General features: G+C 34.3%; 1 protein-coding gene across 2 annotated transcripts in view; it reads right to left on the minus strand.

Annotated features, from left to right (window-relative positions):
• Positions 1 to 17,226, minus strand: part of LOC123322751 (LIM/homeobox protein Awh) — a 55,823-nt gene that overhangs the window by 13,784 nt on the left and 24,813 nt on the right. For both annotated transcript variants that reach the window (XM_044910766.1, XM_044910765.1), the window contains exon 2: positions 1,591 to 1,772. In XM_044910766.1, coding sequence (XP_044766701.1) covers positions 1,591 to 1,772 — 182 coding nt within the window. The remainder of the gene's footprint in view (positions 1 to 1,590; positions 1,773 to 17,226) is intronic.

Below are 17,226 nucleotides of genomic sequence, written 5' to 3' on the forward strand. Positions count from 1 at the left end.
ATACCTACCTATATATAGGTACTAATACAGCTAGGCCGATCTTCATTTTTAATTTCTATAGGTCAACAGTTGTAGGTAATTCAAGATATTCATATTTGAACTTGAAACAGATTATACTATTTTCACAAAATGTGTTTTTAAACCACGACACGTGTTTCGCTATCTCAATAGCATCTTCAGTCGAGGCGTAAGCCGCGAGTCTTAGCAACGCAGAGTCACGGAATGTGGCTTTTCCTAAGAGGTAAACATACTATTTTTTCGCAAATCGTTTGAAATTCCACAGATAAATTAATTTTGATTTTATTTATTTTTTATTTATAAATAAATGGTGTAATGAAACTAGTTACGTACGATGATGAATTTTCCATTACTGGGAATCCTCCAGAGCTGGTTGAAGAAGTGAATACTGCTTCATTAGAATTATTGCCAAAGAAATCAAGAGAGTACGACTATTCATAAATATAAACGTTTTATGTACTATCCCAAGAGTAAAAACACGAGTCCTTTTTCGGAAAATGTTGTAATGGCATATTTCCTATACCTTTCTTTTTAACATGAAATCTTCAACATTGTGGACCTGTGGGCCAATTATTCAATGTTGAAATCAACCTTTGCAGTTGAACACAATGTAGATATATGTATATACATATTCAAAACTTCGTTATTTATTGAAACCGCAAGCTCAAGGTTATAGGGCAAGGAAATCTAAGATTTTAGCGAAGGAAGAAATCGAAAAATTCATCCAAAAAGCTCCAGATAAAGAAAATTCAATGTTTAAGGTAATTTACGAGGTTTTAATTTCTATTCAGAATAAGGGGAGTTCGGGAGAGTTGAACCCCTTTTCACTCTGAAGCCACTTAAGTTGTATTTGTAAATGGTAGTAAGTCATTTTTTGCGTGAAAACATCATGCCTAAATAGGTAACAATAGATAAAAGTAGAGTGATGGTGAGATGAACATTCTGACTTCTGAGTACAGAAATTCTTTTTTAAGGAACAGAAAATAGACTCATGTCTCCCTAACACATGGAAGAGTTGAACAGGGGGCGAGTTTGTTTATCAGGAAAAACATTGAAAGAAACCAATTTCCAATGACCAACGATTGTCAAGGTTTTCATCATCAGATGTATCAGCGTATGAAATACATATTTTCTATTTCGGAGTCACTCTCACTTATTTCAGAAATGTTTCTAACTTTTTTGAATCTTTGTATATTTTGTATATTTATTTATATTATTCAATTTTGTTTTTTTGAAGCAAACTATTATATAAGCTCAGTGCGGGAAGCTTGGACCACTGATTATGTCTCCTGACCATAGCCTGGGTCAAGTCTCTAGCACTCCCTTTTAGTCTATTCAACAGATGTTTTCTTGAAACTTTTTCAACTATTATTAAAAAGGCTCATCGTTTGTAAAACAATATGAATCAATGAAAGCAATTAAACTATATAATACCACGCATCTATTCAAATTTTCAGACAGTGTAACAAACAGTAGTTATTCAATTTTTTGAAGAAAAACCTAAACTTTGAACTTCAACCATCTCGCATCGGCTGATATGTATTACATTATAATAAATAGATGAATACTCACTTAGCGTAATCTTGCTTGCAATATATCGCTCTGTCTCTTATAAAACACGACGGCTGCCTATCTAATTGCAACTGGCAAACACAGCACCTTAAGCAACGAGCATGCCAAGTACTTCCGCTCACTTCCAAGAGGAACTTGTCACAAATTGGTTCACCACATGCTGAGCAACTCCTAAATTCAGTCTGCAAAATAAACGCACAGATTAATTTGATAGAACAAGTGCCGAGAGATTAAACTTTCAAAATATCATTTAAATTGGAATGAGGCATAATGGGGAATTCCCTCAATTTGGGTTATCACTGCATATGCATGTTCAAACTGAATAATTATTAGTTTCATTCTTGATTTTTTCAAATGCACCGCGGAAACTATTCAAAATCATTCTTCAAATATGGGGTTTTAAAATTTGAATCGCTTGGTTTCAAGTTTACGATTTTGCAACAGCGCCTACTAGACAATAAAGAGAACGATGTCCGATCAGGTTGTTTATAAAATAACAGCTGTTGATTTACAGGCGCGTACTTACTGGCGCGAGCCTCAACGCCATAAAAATCCCATAAAATTTTACGACCTTCCTAGTTCGTCGCAGATTTCATAGACAGCCATCTTTGTCTATCTCATCAAGATAATACATTTGTTGTCCTTTCTTGTCAAGGCATATTTCAGTCGATGTGGCCAACTTGCAATTGAATTGAAACGCTTTGAATTTTAAATACCCATTTTTATTTTTCATTTTTAAGTGCTTAAAATATTTTTTTTCGGGAAACGGTTGAAATAGTTATTTCAAAATTGGACGTTTCAGAGATATTTCATAAAAAATACATTATTTTCTTCAGAAGGAGTATTCCCTTTTCCTTATTGAGGTTTTCTCGTGTATTCACTACTTTAATTTTATTTTCTTCACTATTTCTCGCTCTAGCTTTCTACAAACAGCGCAAATAGTTCCCCTATTTCTACAGCCTGTATATTTTTAATAGAGCCGATAAAAAAATGGTATAGGAAATAAGTGTTTCTTTTGACCTGAAGGAGCTACTGTTAACATATTTATTTGTACGAGTCAAAGACTTTGTTTATCTACGATTTTCAATAAGTTGTACCTTCTGTCAAAAAACCCTAACCATTGAAAGTAAACACCTTGTATTTCCTTGTACCTTTGTGCATAGCCACAAGTAGACTCATAGAAACCACACCCGCCATACTCAAAAGTCCTATAGTATATCGCACCAAATTTAAATATTGTGATAGCGGCATCACAGACGGAAAATAAGAATCAATCAAAATATTCACAATGGTTGTCCGATCGGGTGTAGATGACGCAAGAACAAGACCGGCTATCTCAGTACAAAGAGCACACTGTGCACAGCCACCCACGATGCGACCCTTCACCTTTCTCAGATCGCTACGTTCCTTTTTGCTACGTGCCTTGCCGCCGTCTTCAATTGGAAGAATTTGTTTCCGAATGGTAGGACACCGATAAACGGCTTTGATGGTTATCGATCGATATGAAGTTGCCTTCGGCAACGCTGAATTACGTTTGTTGCCAACCTAGCTTTATCGCCTGATGGATTAGATCTGTGAAGCCCCCGTGAAAATTGAAAAATCTGGGTCACCTGGTATGGAACTTTCTAATGGTGACACTTACTTCGTATCAAATAAAGAAAGGGTTAAGTATTATTTGATACATATGTATCATAATAAAAATGAGCAAAGAGCAAAGACCTAATATACGAGGATATACTGAAAAATTCTTAGCCTACTATAGAACCAAACAAAATTTCAATGTCAAAATATTTTATTACTCCTCTTAATTGGATATATTTATTACAGCGAACCTGCAACGTCTCTAAACCTTTCAAAAAAAAATGTTTCCTCTGCAAACCAAACCTCGACAGCTTTTATAACCTCCTCTAAGAGATGATAGTCGGATGGAGCCAAATCTGATGAATAAGGGGGGTGTTCTAGTAATTCAAACCTTAAATAACGAATTTTTTGCATGGCAACATGAGATTTGTGTGCAGGGGCGTTGTCCTGCAAAAACAAAACAGGTATGGATAGCTTTCCGCGTCTTTTCTCTTTAATTCTTTCCCGTAGAGTGGTCAGTAATGTCGAATAGTAGGTAATATTCGATTATTGTTCTACCCTTATCCAAAAAATCAATCATGATTACTCCATGGCAATCAAAAAACTTAAGCAAGAACCTCTATAGCAGATTTTTGGACGATTTAAGTCTTGGAGAACCAGAGTGTCGCCATTCCATCGATTGTTGCTTTGTATCTGGATCGTAGAAATGCACCCAAGTCTCATCCATGGTAACAATTCGGTTTAAGAAGTCTACATCGTTTTCAAATCGAACACCGATCGAACGCGATGCTTCTACCCTTGCACGCTTTTGGTCAACATTCAAGCATTTGGGGATCCATTTTGCAGCAATTTTTCTCATGTTCAAACTGACGTGAACTATATGATGACCGCGTTTGTATGAATTATTCAGTGCTTCAGATATCCGATTTAGCCCAATTCGACGGTCAGATAAAATCATGTCATGAACTGCATCGATATTTTCATGGACTGACACAGAAACTGGCCTTCTCGATCGTTCATCATCTTCAATGGAAAATTTACCTCTTTTGAAGCTTGCAGTCCAATTTTTCACGGTCGCATACGAAGGACATTGATCACCAAGGGTATTAAGCATATCTTCGTAAATCTGCTTACCTCTTAACGCTTTTAAATACAGGTGCTTGATAATGGCTGGATAATCCAATTTTTCGATTTTCACAATTTCGGTTGACATCTTCTTTCTTTTAATTTATTGCGTAACTGTGGTTTACTTTTTTGACCTCAAACTCCACACTGACACTTTTAATGAGTTATTGTTCGTTGCTATGGTAACGCAATATTTTGTTATGCATGGAACTGGTCTAGGCTAACTGAATATCAATACATCCTCGTAATATTCATAACCACAAAAAGGTTTCAACAACTTCACATAAAGGTTTATAATTTCTTTAGTCGTTGAACTATCGCTGAGCTAAAAATCTGGTGTACCGCAATATAAAATTGTTATTTAAATAACTAAGATGAACTCAAGCTGTAATAAATTCGAATGAAGTATGTATACAGGGTGAGCCTTTGACTCGTAAGAATGTTCTAACATTTCTCTGTTTCCTTCATAATAATAATAATAATAATAATAATAATAATAATAATTTATACTGAGTAAATTCTTGGTTAAATGAACTTACAGAAAAAAACCAACTTCCTTGGAAACGTCGTCTCATATAAACACCAACTGACAGAAACAAATCAGAATTATATTCAAACAAAGAATGGGAACTGGCAGCAGAAACTCAATTCAGTTGCTAAGAAAGTTATTTTTCTTCTTTGAGTTCCTTCAACCAAAAATTTATACTGTTATTAAAGATTTTTCTGATTCTTGAAATTGAAGGGTTTTGGGTTTAAGTAATTTTTATTCCCTGAAATGTTAACAGTTCACGTTTTGTGAAATGTAGATTTCAAGAAGAAAGGAATGAATCATCATGCTTTTTCTAGAGATTTACTGGGAAGTGGAGATGCACCCTTCGTCCTTAAAACTAAAAAAAATAGTTGTTCAGCTGTGAGAATGAAAATCGATACAAAACCTACTAAGAGAATCTCGTCATCCCAAGTCAGGAGAAGAACCATTTATCATAACTCTTCATAAAATTATCACACTGAGAATCTCGTATATGACACCTGTCATTTCCTATACTACCCATGACTTATGGACTTCGCTTTGTGAAGACTGTGGAGAAATACCATCAGCCACTGTAACATACTATATTCGCCGAGTAGTATGTTGAACTGAATGCCACACCATACGTGGTCCTACATGCAATGCAGGTATTTTGGATTATTTATATATGCAAGTTTTTAGGAAGAGACTATCCTTTCCTCCAAGAATTTTTTGGTATTTCGCTCATGGTAGCCATCCAAACAATGAATGGCAAAAGATATAACCACTTTAAATATTCATAATGAGCTGTGTGCCACCACTGAAAAAACAAAATTATCCTCAGTATGATTAGCTGAATATGTGACATTACACATCACTGGATCTTTTAAAAAGAAATGCATTCGGTCAAAGTACCCAAGTTTTCGAATTTCACAGATATTTTTATTTTTGAACAATTACTCGAAAACGGCGCATTATACGAGAAAATATGAAGAATACTTTTATTTATCAATAGTTCAAATATTCATTAGATATCCAACTTAGTTTCAAGAGTGGGTTCTTTAAATTTTTGATGTTTATGGTACGAAACGGTCATAATGAGAACACTGGAAGACGTGGGTGATATCTTGTGTGCGAAAAAGATTCATCAAATAAATGAACAACTATATTCCCAAATTCATAGCATTCGATGAAACCGAACACATTTTTTATGATTTTTCAACAGCCTGAATATTTTAAAGCGAGCCAATTCGGAAAAAAATGATTAAAGTCAAGAAAAAAAGTATTTCTTTTTACCTCAAGAATCTATTGCTAAAATATTTTTGCGAGTCAAAGACTCGCCCTGTAGGTATATCGAAATGAAAACCGAAAAGAATATGGGTAAAACAGTAAATTGTATTTGTTCTCACATTTTCCATTAGTTTTGTAAATTTTGAAATTTCTAATGAAAACCCCTGTACATTATTTCAGTTCCTAGTACACAGCATAGAACATTTAACTGCGAGCTAAAAGTTAAGGTTCGATATCTTTATTTCAACCAGAAAATTAACAAAATAGCATCTAGCTTGACTATTAAATTGTGAAGTTCAATTTGATCATTCAAAATGTTAGAAGTTTATGTTCGTTTTATACAGTAGGTACTATTTTATAACACAGTTAGTAATTCACTAAGTTTCAGTTGATAGACTAGTAGATATCATCAACGACTAATATTGGTAATTAATGCTCAATTATATGATTAATTTTCTACTTCATTTGGATACTTTTTGTACAAATATCTCTCATTTGAAAGCAAAATATCTCTTTTCTGTACTCGCGATGAAATAGTTTTTCGAAATTAAAATATTGTACAGGGTGTTTCATTACTACTTTCAAAGTCTTTCTGTTAGACTGGAAATTTAAAGCTATTAAAAAGTTCACCCCAATTTATACTTTCCATTTTCTTGCAGGTCAATGCATTCAATTTTATTAATCAACTAATGCAGAATTCTTACAATTACTCTTGAATAAAATGCTACCCATACCAAAAATTTTTCTGATAGCAATTGAAAGCAATTTTATGATATCTACTTTTGTCGCATAGGCACTTCTCTACTTCAACAAATATACCAATATGCGCAAAATATAGGTAGATATGTAGTAGGAATTAACAATTATTCGAATCCTTTCTTCCCTGTTATGAACATTTCATTCACAGGATATCTTCTTCACGTGCACAGTAATGGAGGTAGTAGTTCTCTGGGAGAAACCCTTTTCGACCGCATCTTGAAGCAAATGAAACTATCAAACGATCCAGCTTGGAAAGCGCCACATAAAAGCCCGAAAGGTACACAACAATCGGTTCAACCTTCTCGAAATAACACAGTGTAAATCTTGACAACCAAGAATATATTATGAGTTTGGAAAATACAAGAATGGAGAGTCGAAAACACAATAAAAGCCATCGAGCGCATTGTAACAATGGGCAAAAGCCTCTCGAACTACAAATGTCGGTTATTTTTCACAAATTCACAAGGTTTTGGGACACGCTTCATGGTTCCCGTAAAAGGTGCAAGGCGTGAAAGCCGATTGTCAACTGTTTGTTCTTTTGTTATGCTCGTGCCTTCTGGATTGTTGTAATCATATTTTAAGTGGCTTCCAGACCTAACACTCGAGATCTTGGGAAGTTAATCTTCTTTCTGGGATTTCGGAATATCGATTACGTTCTCAACGGATCTGTGAATTGTTATGCAGGCTTTGAGGTACCGAAAGCCCTTAGAAAGTGCAATAAATATATGTTTGAAGTAATCAGATCGGTTTTCGGTCGTATTTATGAAACCTTATTCAATTCTAAATATTGACTGTATATAAAATAATCGAGACTCCGTTTATTATGAGAATTTCTCAAAAATACGAAATGTTCTCATTGAAATTATCTATACAGGGTGTTTGTAAGCAAATGCGAAGTACTTAGGGAGATGATTCCTCGATGAAAATAAGCAGGGGTAGTTCCCATAAATTTTTTTCGAAATCGACCTCCCTTCCAAGATACAGCCTTTGCAAGGCGATGGCAGGTTGACAGTTTTTAATTTTTTTTACGGGTTCTAAGAAACACTGAGTCATAAAACTATACATAATATGAAGCACTAAGTAGATGTTACTCACAAAATTTTTTCAGATTTCATAACTTTATTATTAGGGGTTGAAAATAACAACCCCTTATGATTTTCCTTCAAAAATTGTTTTCGTGGAATAGATTATAGAAAAATAAAATTCTCTTATGGTTTCCCATTCAATTCTGAAGAAAAAAAGTCTCTTGCAAAATTTCGATACAGTCGATACTTTTCTCGGAATAAATAAAAACTTATAGGCAGTTCTGATCACGGTTCATTCCATTTCATCGTATAAGTGTTCCATAGAATGACTATTATACCTCCCGCCAAAATACATATATCAACTCTCTGACTCATAGACCTTCGTATACTGCTTGTATACAGGGCGAGTCTTTGACTCGTACAAATATTTTAACAGTAGACTCTTGGGGTAGAAAAAAACTTATTTCATTTAGGGGAAGTAGGAACAAAATGACATGGTGTTTTGTTTTTTCATCATATTCCTAATCGGCTCGGTTTAAAGGATACAGGCTGTTGGAAAACCATAAAAAATGAGATTTTTACAAATAACAAAATGTTATTCTTACAAACGTTTTTATCAAATGTAATGTATTTCGAAATACAGCTTCTCTTTTGATAACACAAGATATCACTTTCATTATGACCATTACGTACCATAAAAATACCAAAAATTCAAAGAACCCAACTCTTTAAACTAAGTTGGACGCTATCTAAAAAATATTTGAACGTTTTGTAAAATGAAAGTATTCTTCATATTTTCTCGTTAAATGCTTCGTTTTCGAGTAACGATTTTCAAAAATAAAAAATATCTGTGATTTTCGGTAATTTGGATACTTTGGCTGAATGCAACTCTCTTCAAAATATCCATCATAGATGTTTAGTGTCATAGATTTAGCTTGTTATTTTGAAGGTAATTTTGTTTCTCCAGGGGTGGCATAGCTCATTATGAAAACTTAAAAATGGCTATATCTTATTATCAGGGCCGACTCGGAAAAAATGTTAAAGAAAAAAGTGTTTCTTTTGACCTCAAGACTTGACTGTTAAAATATTTGAACGAGTCGAAGACTCACTTGGGAAGAACTAGATTTTACTGATTCTAAAAAGTTTGCCATAGAAATTTTAAGATATTATATTTATAATTCTTGAATGACTTGAATATAATATATACCTACACTTAGCATGTCCCTATAGTTCAGCATATATTATTAGCTCTTCGTAGTATATTCATATCATTAAGTAGATGAGATGTGGTTAGTGTAGGGTAGTAACCTCACAAAAAATTTGCAGGGAACTACTCAAAATATTTTCATGAAATAATAATACGGAATGAATATTTTCCAAATACCCAATAAATCATCACTTTTTGAATTTATGTTGCCATGTTCGAAACCCATTTTTTTTTAATCGAATTTTGATTCTATTCCCAAAAACAAATGAATAATGTCTTCTCAACCATATGTGCATATTGACCATTTCCGAGATGTTGTGAACTCAACGAAGTGTGCTTTTTATCGAATCATATCAGATTGAGTGCAAAGGGCATATAAAATTTTGTTTTTATTCAATAGAAGATAAGAATCTGAGTGCGCAGCAAATAAATTTCGTGCACTTTTGGTTTTCTTCTGATAATTAATAATCTTATACATGAAAGGACCGCATTGAAAGATTCGCTTCTTTTCAATAGAATTTTTTTTTAATTATCTGCGCTTGATTCGCAGAAAGCATCAACAAACAAATAACAAATAGGTAATTTATTTATATGTATGTCGATCATATTCACATATAAATATGAATGTTCTCATTTGGCATAAGATTAAACAGTGGTTTATATTCTATTTTGGCTCATTTTCTCTGACGTCATTGTCTATCAACAGTGAATAAATTGTTTTTAATTGTACACTGTAATAAATAATGTGAATTTTGATATTAATCTTATGTCGCGTAAAACGAGTATGAACGCCATGTGGAAAAATTGAATACTCAAAACAAACAAACAAATATCTTAAGTATTTCAACTCAGTTTCTGTCAGTCAGAATTTGCAAACACGCAAAAACTTATGCGAACTCCACTTAGCATTGTGCCTTTAAGTTTTTCCATGCCGAAAAGTGACTCTTTGAGTTAGGAAAATAACTCTATATATTTAGCGGGAATTACATTATAGATATACATATATATTATTTTCTATAATCATAAGACATAAAGTAGGCTTTCCAAAATGCATGACTATAGTTCTATTGAATTATTTTTAAAAACAAGCGCAGAATTAAAGATTTTCTTAAATTTTTTGTTACCTTTGTTGATTAAATTCCGAAGCTTCTTGCGGATATTTGTTAGACTGTATGAAATAAACCATCATATTATACCCTTCATTATTTTCATAAACCCTCCTAGTTATAAATTGATTAAATGTTTTATATTATGATATTGTGAACCAGAAGTACCGAAACACCCAAAATATTTCACTTATAATCAGAAACTGACAAGAGCGCGTCAAGTTTTTGACATTTTGCTTTCTATTCCAAATAAACTAGCCATGGCATACCTGAGTATTAAAATTAGTCAAAAAAGAGAAAAATTTGAAAATATCTTTAGCTTGATTTCAAAAATAATTGAATATACAGTAATATATTTTTGGAAAGCCCATTTCATGCCTAATAAATATAAAAAATAATATACAGGTGATCCTTAAAAAAACATTTTTGCTTCATAACTGAAAAACAACAGGTGTTAGGGAAAAAACTAAGTACGCCACTGGATTCAACAACAAAAATTCATTCAGAATTTGTCATTTCTTCTATATGTTAAAAGATAACTGAGATGCGAGGGGTGCCTGAAAAGTGGAACTTTTACTTTTCAATTTCACACTGTATCTCATGAGCCCAAAGAGTTATCAAAATTCTGCATGCCTCATTTTTAATTCAATTAATGTGTAGTACCCTATCGCGAAAACCGCATTCCTCTATCTTATTCAAAGATAAAGGAGATACTCCCCCAAAAGTACCCAAAATGGGATATACTGGTACGCTTTTGCGTTACATAACAACGAACAATAATTCACTAGAAGTGTCAGTGTGAAGTTTGAGGTCAAAAAAGTAAACCAGAGTTACGTAATAAATTAAAAGAAAGAAGATGTCCACCGAAATTGTGAAAATCGTAAAATTGGAGTATCCAACCATCATCAAGTAGCTGTATTTAAAAGGGTAAGCAGATTTACGAAGATATGCTTAATACCCTTTTGGTGATCAATGTTCTTCGTATGACACCGTGGAAAATTGGACTGCAATAAGCTTTAAAAGAGGTAAATTTTCCATTGAATATGATGACCGATCGGGAAGGCCAGTTTCTGTGTCAGTCCCCGAAAATATCGATGCAGTTCATGACATAATTTTATTAGACCGTAGAATTATATATATCTGAAGCACTGAGTATTTCATAAGAACGCGTTCATCATATAGTTCAGGTCAATTTGGACATGAGAAGAATTGCTGCAAAATGGATCCCCAAATGTTTGAATGTTGACCAGAAGCGTGCAAGGGTAGAAGCATAGCGTTCGATCTGTGCTCGATTTGAAACCGATGTAGACTTCTTAAACCGAATTGTTTCTATGGATGAGACTTGGGTACATTTCTACGATCCAGAAACAAAGCAACAATCGATGGAATGGCGATACTCTGGTTCTCCAAGACCTAAGGTTCGTGTCCAAAAACTCTGCTGGAAAAGTTCTTGCTTCAGTTTTTTTGGATTGCCATGGAGTAATCATGATTGATTTGTTGGATAAGGGTAGAACACTGACCACTCTACGGGAAAAAATTGAAGAGAAAAGACGCGGAAAGCTATCCAAAGGTGTTTTGTTTTTGCAGGACAACGCCCCTGCACACAAATCTCATGTCGCCATGCAAAAAATTCGTGATTCAGGGTTTGAATTACTAGAACACCCCTCTTATTCACCAGATTTGGCTCCATCCGACTATCACCTCTTTCCTCAACTGAAAACAAGTTTAAAAGGTCGTAAATTTTCTTCCAACGAGGAGGTAATGAAAGCTGTGGAGGTCTGGTTTGCAGAGCAAGAAAAAACATTTTTTCTGAAAGGTATGTATCCAATTAAGAGGAGAATATTTTGAGTAATAAAATATTTTGACATTGAAATTTTATTTGGTTCTATAGTGGGTTAAGAATATTTCAATATATCCTTGTATGTATCACATTTGGATCTACTACGATGAAGTTTTTGGGATGTACGCGTGTCTAAAGATGACTTTCGAAAAGTTCCCGAAAAGATGGGGTCAGACTACAGTTTATTGAAAAATCAGGTTATTCGATTTTGAATCCATGGTTTACATATGGCGGTTCACTTTCGGGATACCCTGTATACGTCGACGGATATTAATCATAAGCTGTAATTTTTTCCATGGGAATGTGATAGATGTGTCGAAGTCCCAAACAAACCGTTTCTTGGGTAGTTTAAATTTGATGCATAGTAACAGTTTCATCGCTTAGCACGCTTATCACTTTCGCCGTGATAGATCACCACTTCTTGTCGCGATCAGTCAGAAATCCCGACCACTGTGACAAATTGAAATCTGACCCGAACGACGGGGGTTGAATGATGAACAGCTAGGAGGATAAATACCGAGGCCACACCCCGTCAATAAACAGCGTAGATCCGTCTGGTACAAAGGGCAGGAACAGATGTGGATGCGGTATCAATCAATATTCGGGCGATATGCATACAGCCGACGTGACATATGTAAATAGGGACGTGTCGCAATAGACGGGTCCTGGCGTCAGGACGCTGATGATTACTACCGGTTGACGATGATCTAGCGCTATAGCGTATCGATGTTTCAGATATTCAACCCTTTTTATATAAGAAGATCCAACGAGGTAACAGTAGTTGGGAGACCCAGATTTATCAATTTCATAATTTTGCACCCAAGTGAAATTAGCAGAATCACTTTGGGATTTTATATTTTTTTAGTGACTAAGACTCGTTTGCACCAAACGCACTTAGTGTCCCTTAAAATGAACCCTTAACTTAAATTAAGGTTTTTCTAATAACGTCAAGTACCTTTTATTTGACAATCCATTTCATAATCAATAATAATGCTAATTCAGCAACAAACAGTTGTCACTCTTTGATAATAATAGTTTACTTGACACTGACTGACAGGAAAATAAAGTTAGGTTAATGAAATGACAACGATCATCGGAAACCGGCCAACTAAAGAAAAGGCTTTATTAGACTAGAATGAAGTTGCACCAAAATAAAAAACTGAAATATCACTAGATATGGAAACTTAAGTGCCCCTTACTTAAGATTCTGTTAAGCCGCAGTCGTGCAATTGACAATAAAATTAAGCGTCCATTAACTTTAAACTACGCTTAGTTGAGTACTCATTTTAAGGGGGATTGGTGCAAACGGGCTAGGTTAGCTAAATTACCCTGCTAAAACCGGAAGCATACTACAATTTTTTACGTTTTTATTACAATTCATTATACAAGCGGCGGGTTTCATAAAACTTTGATTGTCCGATCAACGATTTGATTGTTACGAAATCACTGAACCCTTTTCATTTTTGAATAAAGATATTGAAGAATGCGAGAATGACATTCTCGCGACAAATTGACGTCTATTGGTCAATCCAGTGTTGACTTCCCGATCAAGCTTTTTATTTTGTTAAGGCCCGTTTGCACCAATACCCTTTAAAACGAGTACTTAAGTAAGTGTCCCTTAAGTTTTTATATCTAGTGATATTTCTGTTTTTTATTTTGGTGCAACTTCATCCTAGTCCAGTAAAGCCATTTCATTGGTTGGCCGCTTGCCGATGATCGTTGTCATTTCATTAACATAACTTTATTATCCTGTCAGTCAATTTCAAGTAAATTATTATATGATTATCAAAGAGTGACAACTTTTTGTTGTAGAATTAGCATTATTATTGATAATGATATGGATTGTCAAATAAAAGGTACCTAAGTTTATATAAGTACAACACTTTCTTTGTAAGGTCTAGAGTGAATTTGTTTTATAAATGTTGAACAGAAACATGAAGAAAATGTCCTTATTGTCCTTGTTAGTAAGAATACGGTGAATGATTGCCAAGCCGGTGGAGGTAATCTACAAAGAGCACTCAACTTCTCAACAGAAGAAAAGAGTTTGTTGCTAACTATAGTATGATATGTGACACAAAATTGAAAATTGAAAGACTGATGGCATAACAATAAAGGCAAAAGAAAAGGCTTCGTATTCAGTAATGAATTCATTCAATTTTCAAAATCCATAAAAAATGGGAAGTTCTGCAGCCAGTTCAACAAATTATTATAGGTTAGAATCCCGCCCTCAAATATTTAAGTGGTCATTACAGGAGCACTTAAATTTAAGGTTAGTTGAACGTTGGTGCAACGTAATTTAAGTTAAGGATTCATTTTAAGGGACACTTAACACTAAGTGCGTTTGGTGCAAAAGGGTCTAAACTTGCCATTGCCCACTTAACCCTGTTTGGGGTGAGTCTTTGACTCTTACAACTATTTTTACAGTAGATTCTTGAGGTCAAAAGAAACACTTTTTTCTTTTACAATTTTTTCCGATTCACCATTCCAACATTAACCATGTTGGAATCACTTAATTTGATGACTGTCACATAATTAATCTATTTCAAAACGTTGGATCTCATATACAAAATTCAACATAAAATGTGACCAGGACCAGATTATTTATCTGAGGGGATAATATATGATTCTGAGATTCATCAGTATAATACCAGCAATCAAAATAGTTTTTTTGTTGATACATTCAGTACCGAGTTGACAATGGGTTCTACATTAATTGGAGGTTTGATATGCTATAATTAATTGACGAAACTATACACCATTCACTTTTATTTTAGCATTCGGTTGGCCATGGAAATCTGACACATTTCACTCTATATAGTACGAAAATGTGGGGTTATGAAGCTTGTCAAAACATTTTTGGGTTTTAAATCAACGCTATGTTGCCCGTTTTACGTAAAAGTTTCTATTATTACGTATTTTATAACAATGTCGAATCTCTTCTGAAAATATGTGACGACATAATTGAAGTTTATACAAACTGATTGAAGGCATACCAAATCCAGTTATTTGCATGTAAAATACAAGAGATCAGTATAATATCATAATATGCAATAGCTTGAGGAGAGTTAATGTTCGTTATCTTCTTTGGCTAAAGTTTGAATACGTTACACCAGTTGTAGATTTCAAAAATATCAAACCGAAGATGAAATACATATGATGCAGTGGTTGGGAATGGGTATCTCCCGAAGGAATTAACAGATAATTACAAGAATGTTAAATTCTTCAACAAAAATCATCTTGCATCAATATAAGTAAAAGGAATAAAAGGAAGTTTCAAGTCAAGAGGAACTTCACCTTTGAACAAAAATTTCACATGAATTAACAGGACAACTGGCACATATTTGTGGCTGTTCATCTTAATACATTGATATAATAATAATAATTGGGTATTTATTGGTACCTTAAGACATTTACAATGTATAGGACAAGTCAAATTAATTCACTCAACCATAACATTCTCAAATGTCACTAATTTTTTGGGTCCTCCAATAGAAGGAAATTCTTTGTCATCCTCTTCATTGACAATCTTTCTGATTGTGGAAATATTCAGCTGAAATATAAGTCGTTTGGATTCAGATGAAACATTATATAAATTCTCTTACATTGAATATGTTCCCTACCGTCTGACGTATTGTGGATTTTAGAATATCAGGGTATAACTATATTTGAATGAGCGGACCTGAATTCTAAATAGCACTTCCTGAAACCCTGTCTCTTTTTTTCAATCACTTTCGGCATTTTCGTGATAAAAATTGATATAGGGAACTCTAACGATTTGTCAAAATCAGCTGAGCATTCGCCGTCGTGGGGCACACAAGCTTTTCCCTCCATTGATTCGCATGCTGTTTTGGTCGAGTATTGTGTTTTGTGCATGTTTTTGGAAAAAATGTTCTTCCCTACGTTAGATTAGAGTGATTAGACTATAACTTTCTAAGAAATGCCTCTTTACACTGATAATAAAAAGCTTTGTGTGCCTCACGGCAATGAAGGTTCAGCTGATTTTGACAAATCGTTAGAGTACCCTATTAGTTGTAGCAACGGCGTTATGACATTAACGACATTTCATGAGTGCCAACCTTACTCCGTTCTAGTTACAAAAACTTGAGAAAATTATTTCATGGCCCACCGACTGCTAAAATAAATGTGAATGGAGTATATGTAGCTTAAGTTTTCATAATAACCAGTAATGAAATTTCTCCTCTATCTCGTATCATTGCCGATCGCTAGAGTTGGTGAGATTTATTTCCTTAGAAAAAGATGGCATGAGGGGCGTCAAAGGTAGCTTTGAAAATGTACATCTTCGAAAGTAAGTTTTGCATTAGTTTTGAAGTTTTCCATTGGTGCTATCGAAAGAAAAGAACATGATGTTGAACTGAGTGTGTTTGAAAGGTTTGTTCCCCCTAAAAATTCAAATACTACGAATATTTGACATTTACATGAATAAGTAGCATAATCATCGCTGCACTGCACCCTTCAACCAATCACATAATAGGCTTTACGAGCTATTTAGCATATATGCATAAAAATTACGCGTACCATGAACAACAGACGTGGAAAAGACAGAGCCAGAGTGGAAGCCTTCGAAGCGGGAAGGTGATAAACGATATTCATGTATCTTGTAAATCTACACGATCAAAGTGCGAAGTGACAGTCAGCTGGTCGCCCCTTCAGCCCCAGATTGGCCGCAGGAATCCCCTTTGTATGTTAACTGTAGGGGCAGGGCCGTTTTGGGGCGGGACACGCTCATACCTATGTACATATGTTAGCTGTTCTATGCCACCATGAATCATTGTAACGTTTTGTCTATTCAGAGTAGGTTTTCCCACTTGACACCAGATATTATTTTCTATTTAGTTGTTGTGAAACTGGCTTTGTCCGTGGTATGTTTGGGGGAAGAAAACTGTTGTTGACTCTCGAACTTAATGAACGGAAAGGGAGGATTTTTTCGAAGATCAGATATTGATAACAAAAGTTCCGTAACTTCACCCTATGTGGGTTTGGGATTTCATGAATTTTTTGGACGTTTTGAATTTATCGATTTTGCACATTATAATATTCTTTTCCTTCAATTCCTCCGAGCATTGAAGGATTGAACAAAATATAGGCTGCTTAGATAAAGCCTTCTAAAGATGCCACCGGAAAAGCAATTTTTAACTTTTTTCTTAGAAACCAGCAAAATGCCAAAAAAATTTGAG

The sequence above is a fragment of the Coccinella septempunctata genome, chromosome 1, assembly GCF_907165205.1.
Source record: "Coccinella septempunctata chromosome 1, icCocSept1.1, whole genome shotgun sequence".
Taxonomy (NCBI): domain Eukaryota; kingdom Metazoa; phylum Arthropoda; class Insecta; order Coleoptera; family Coccinellidae; genus Coccinella; species Coccinella septempunctata.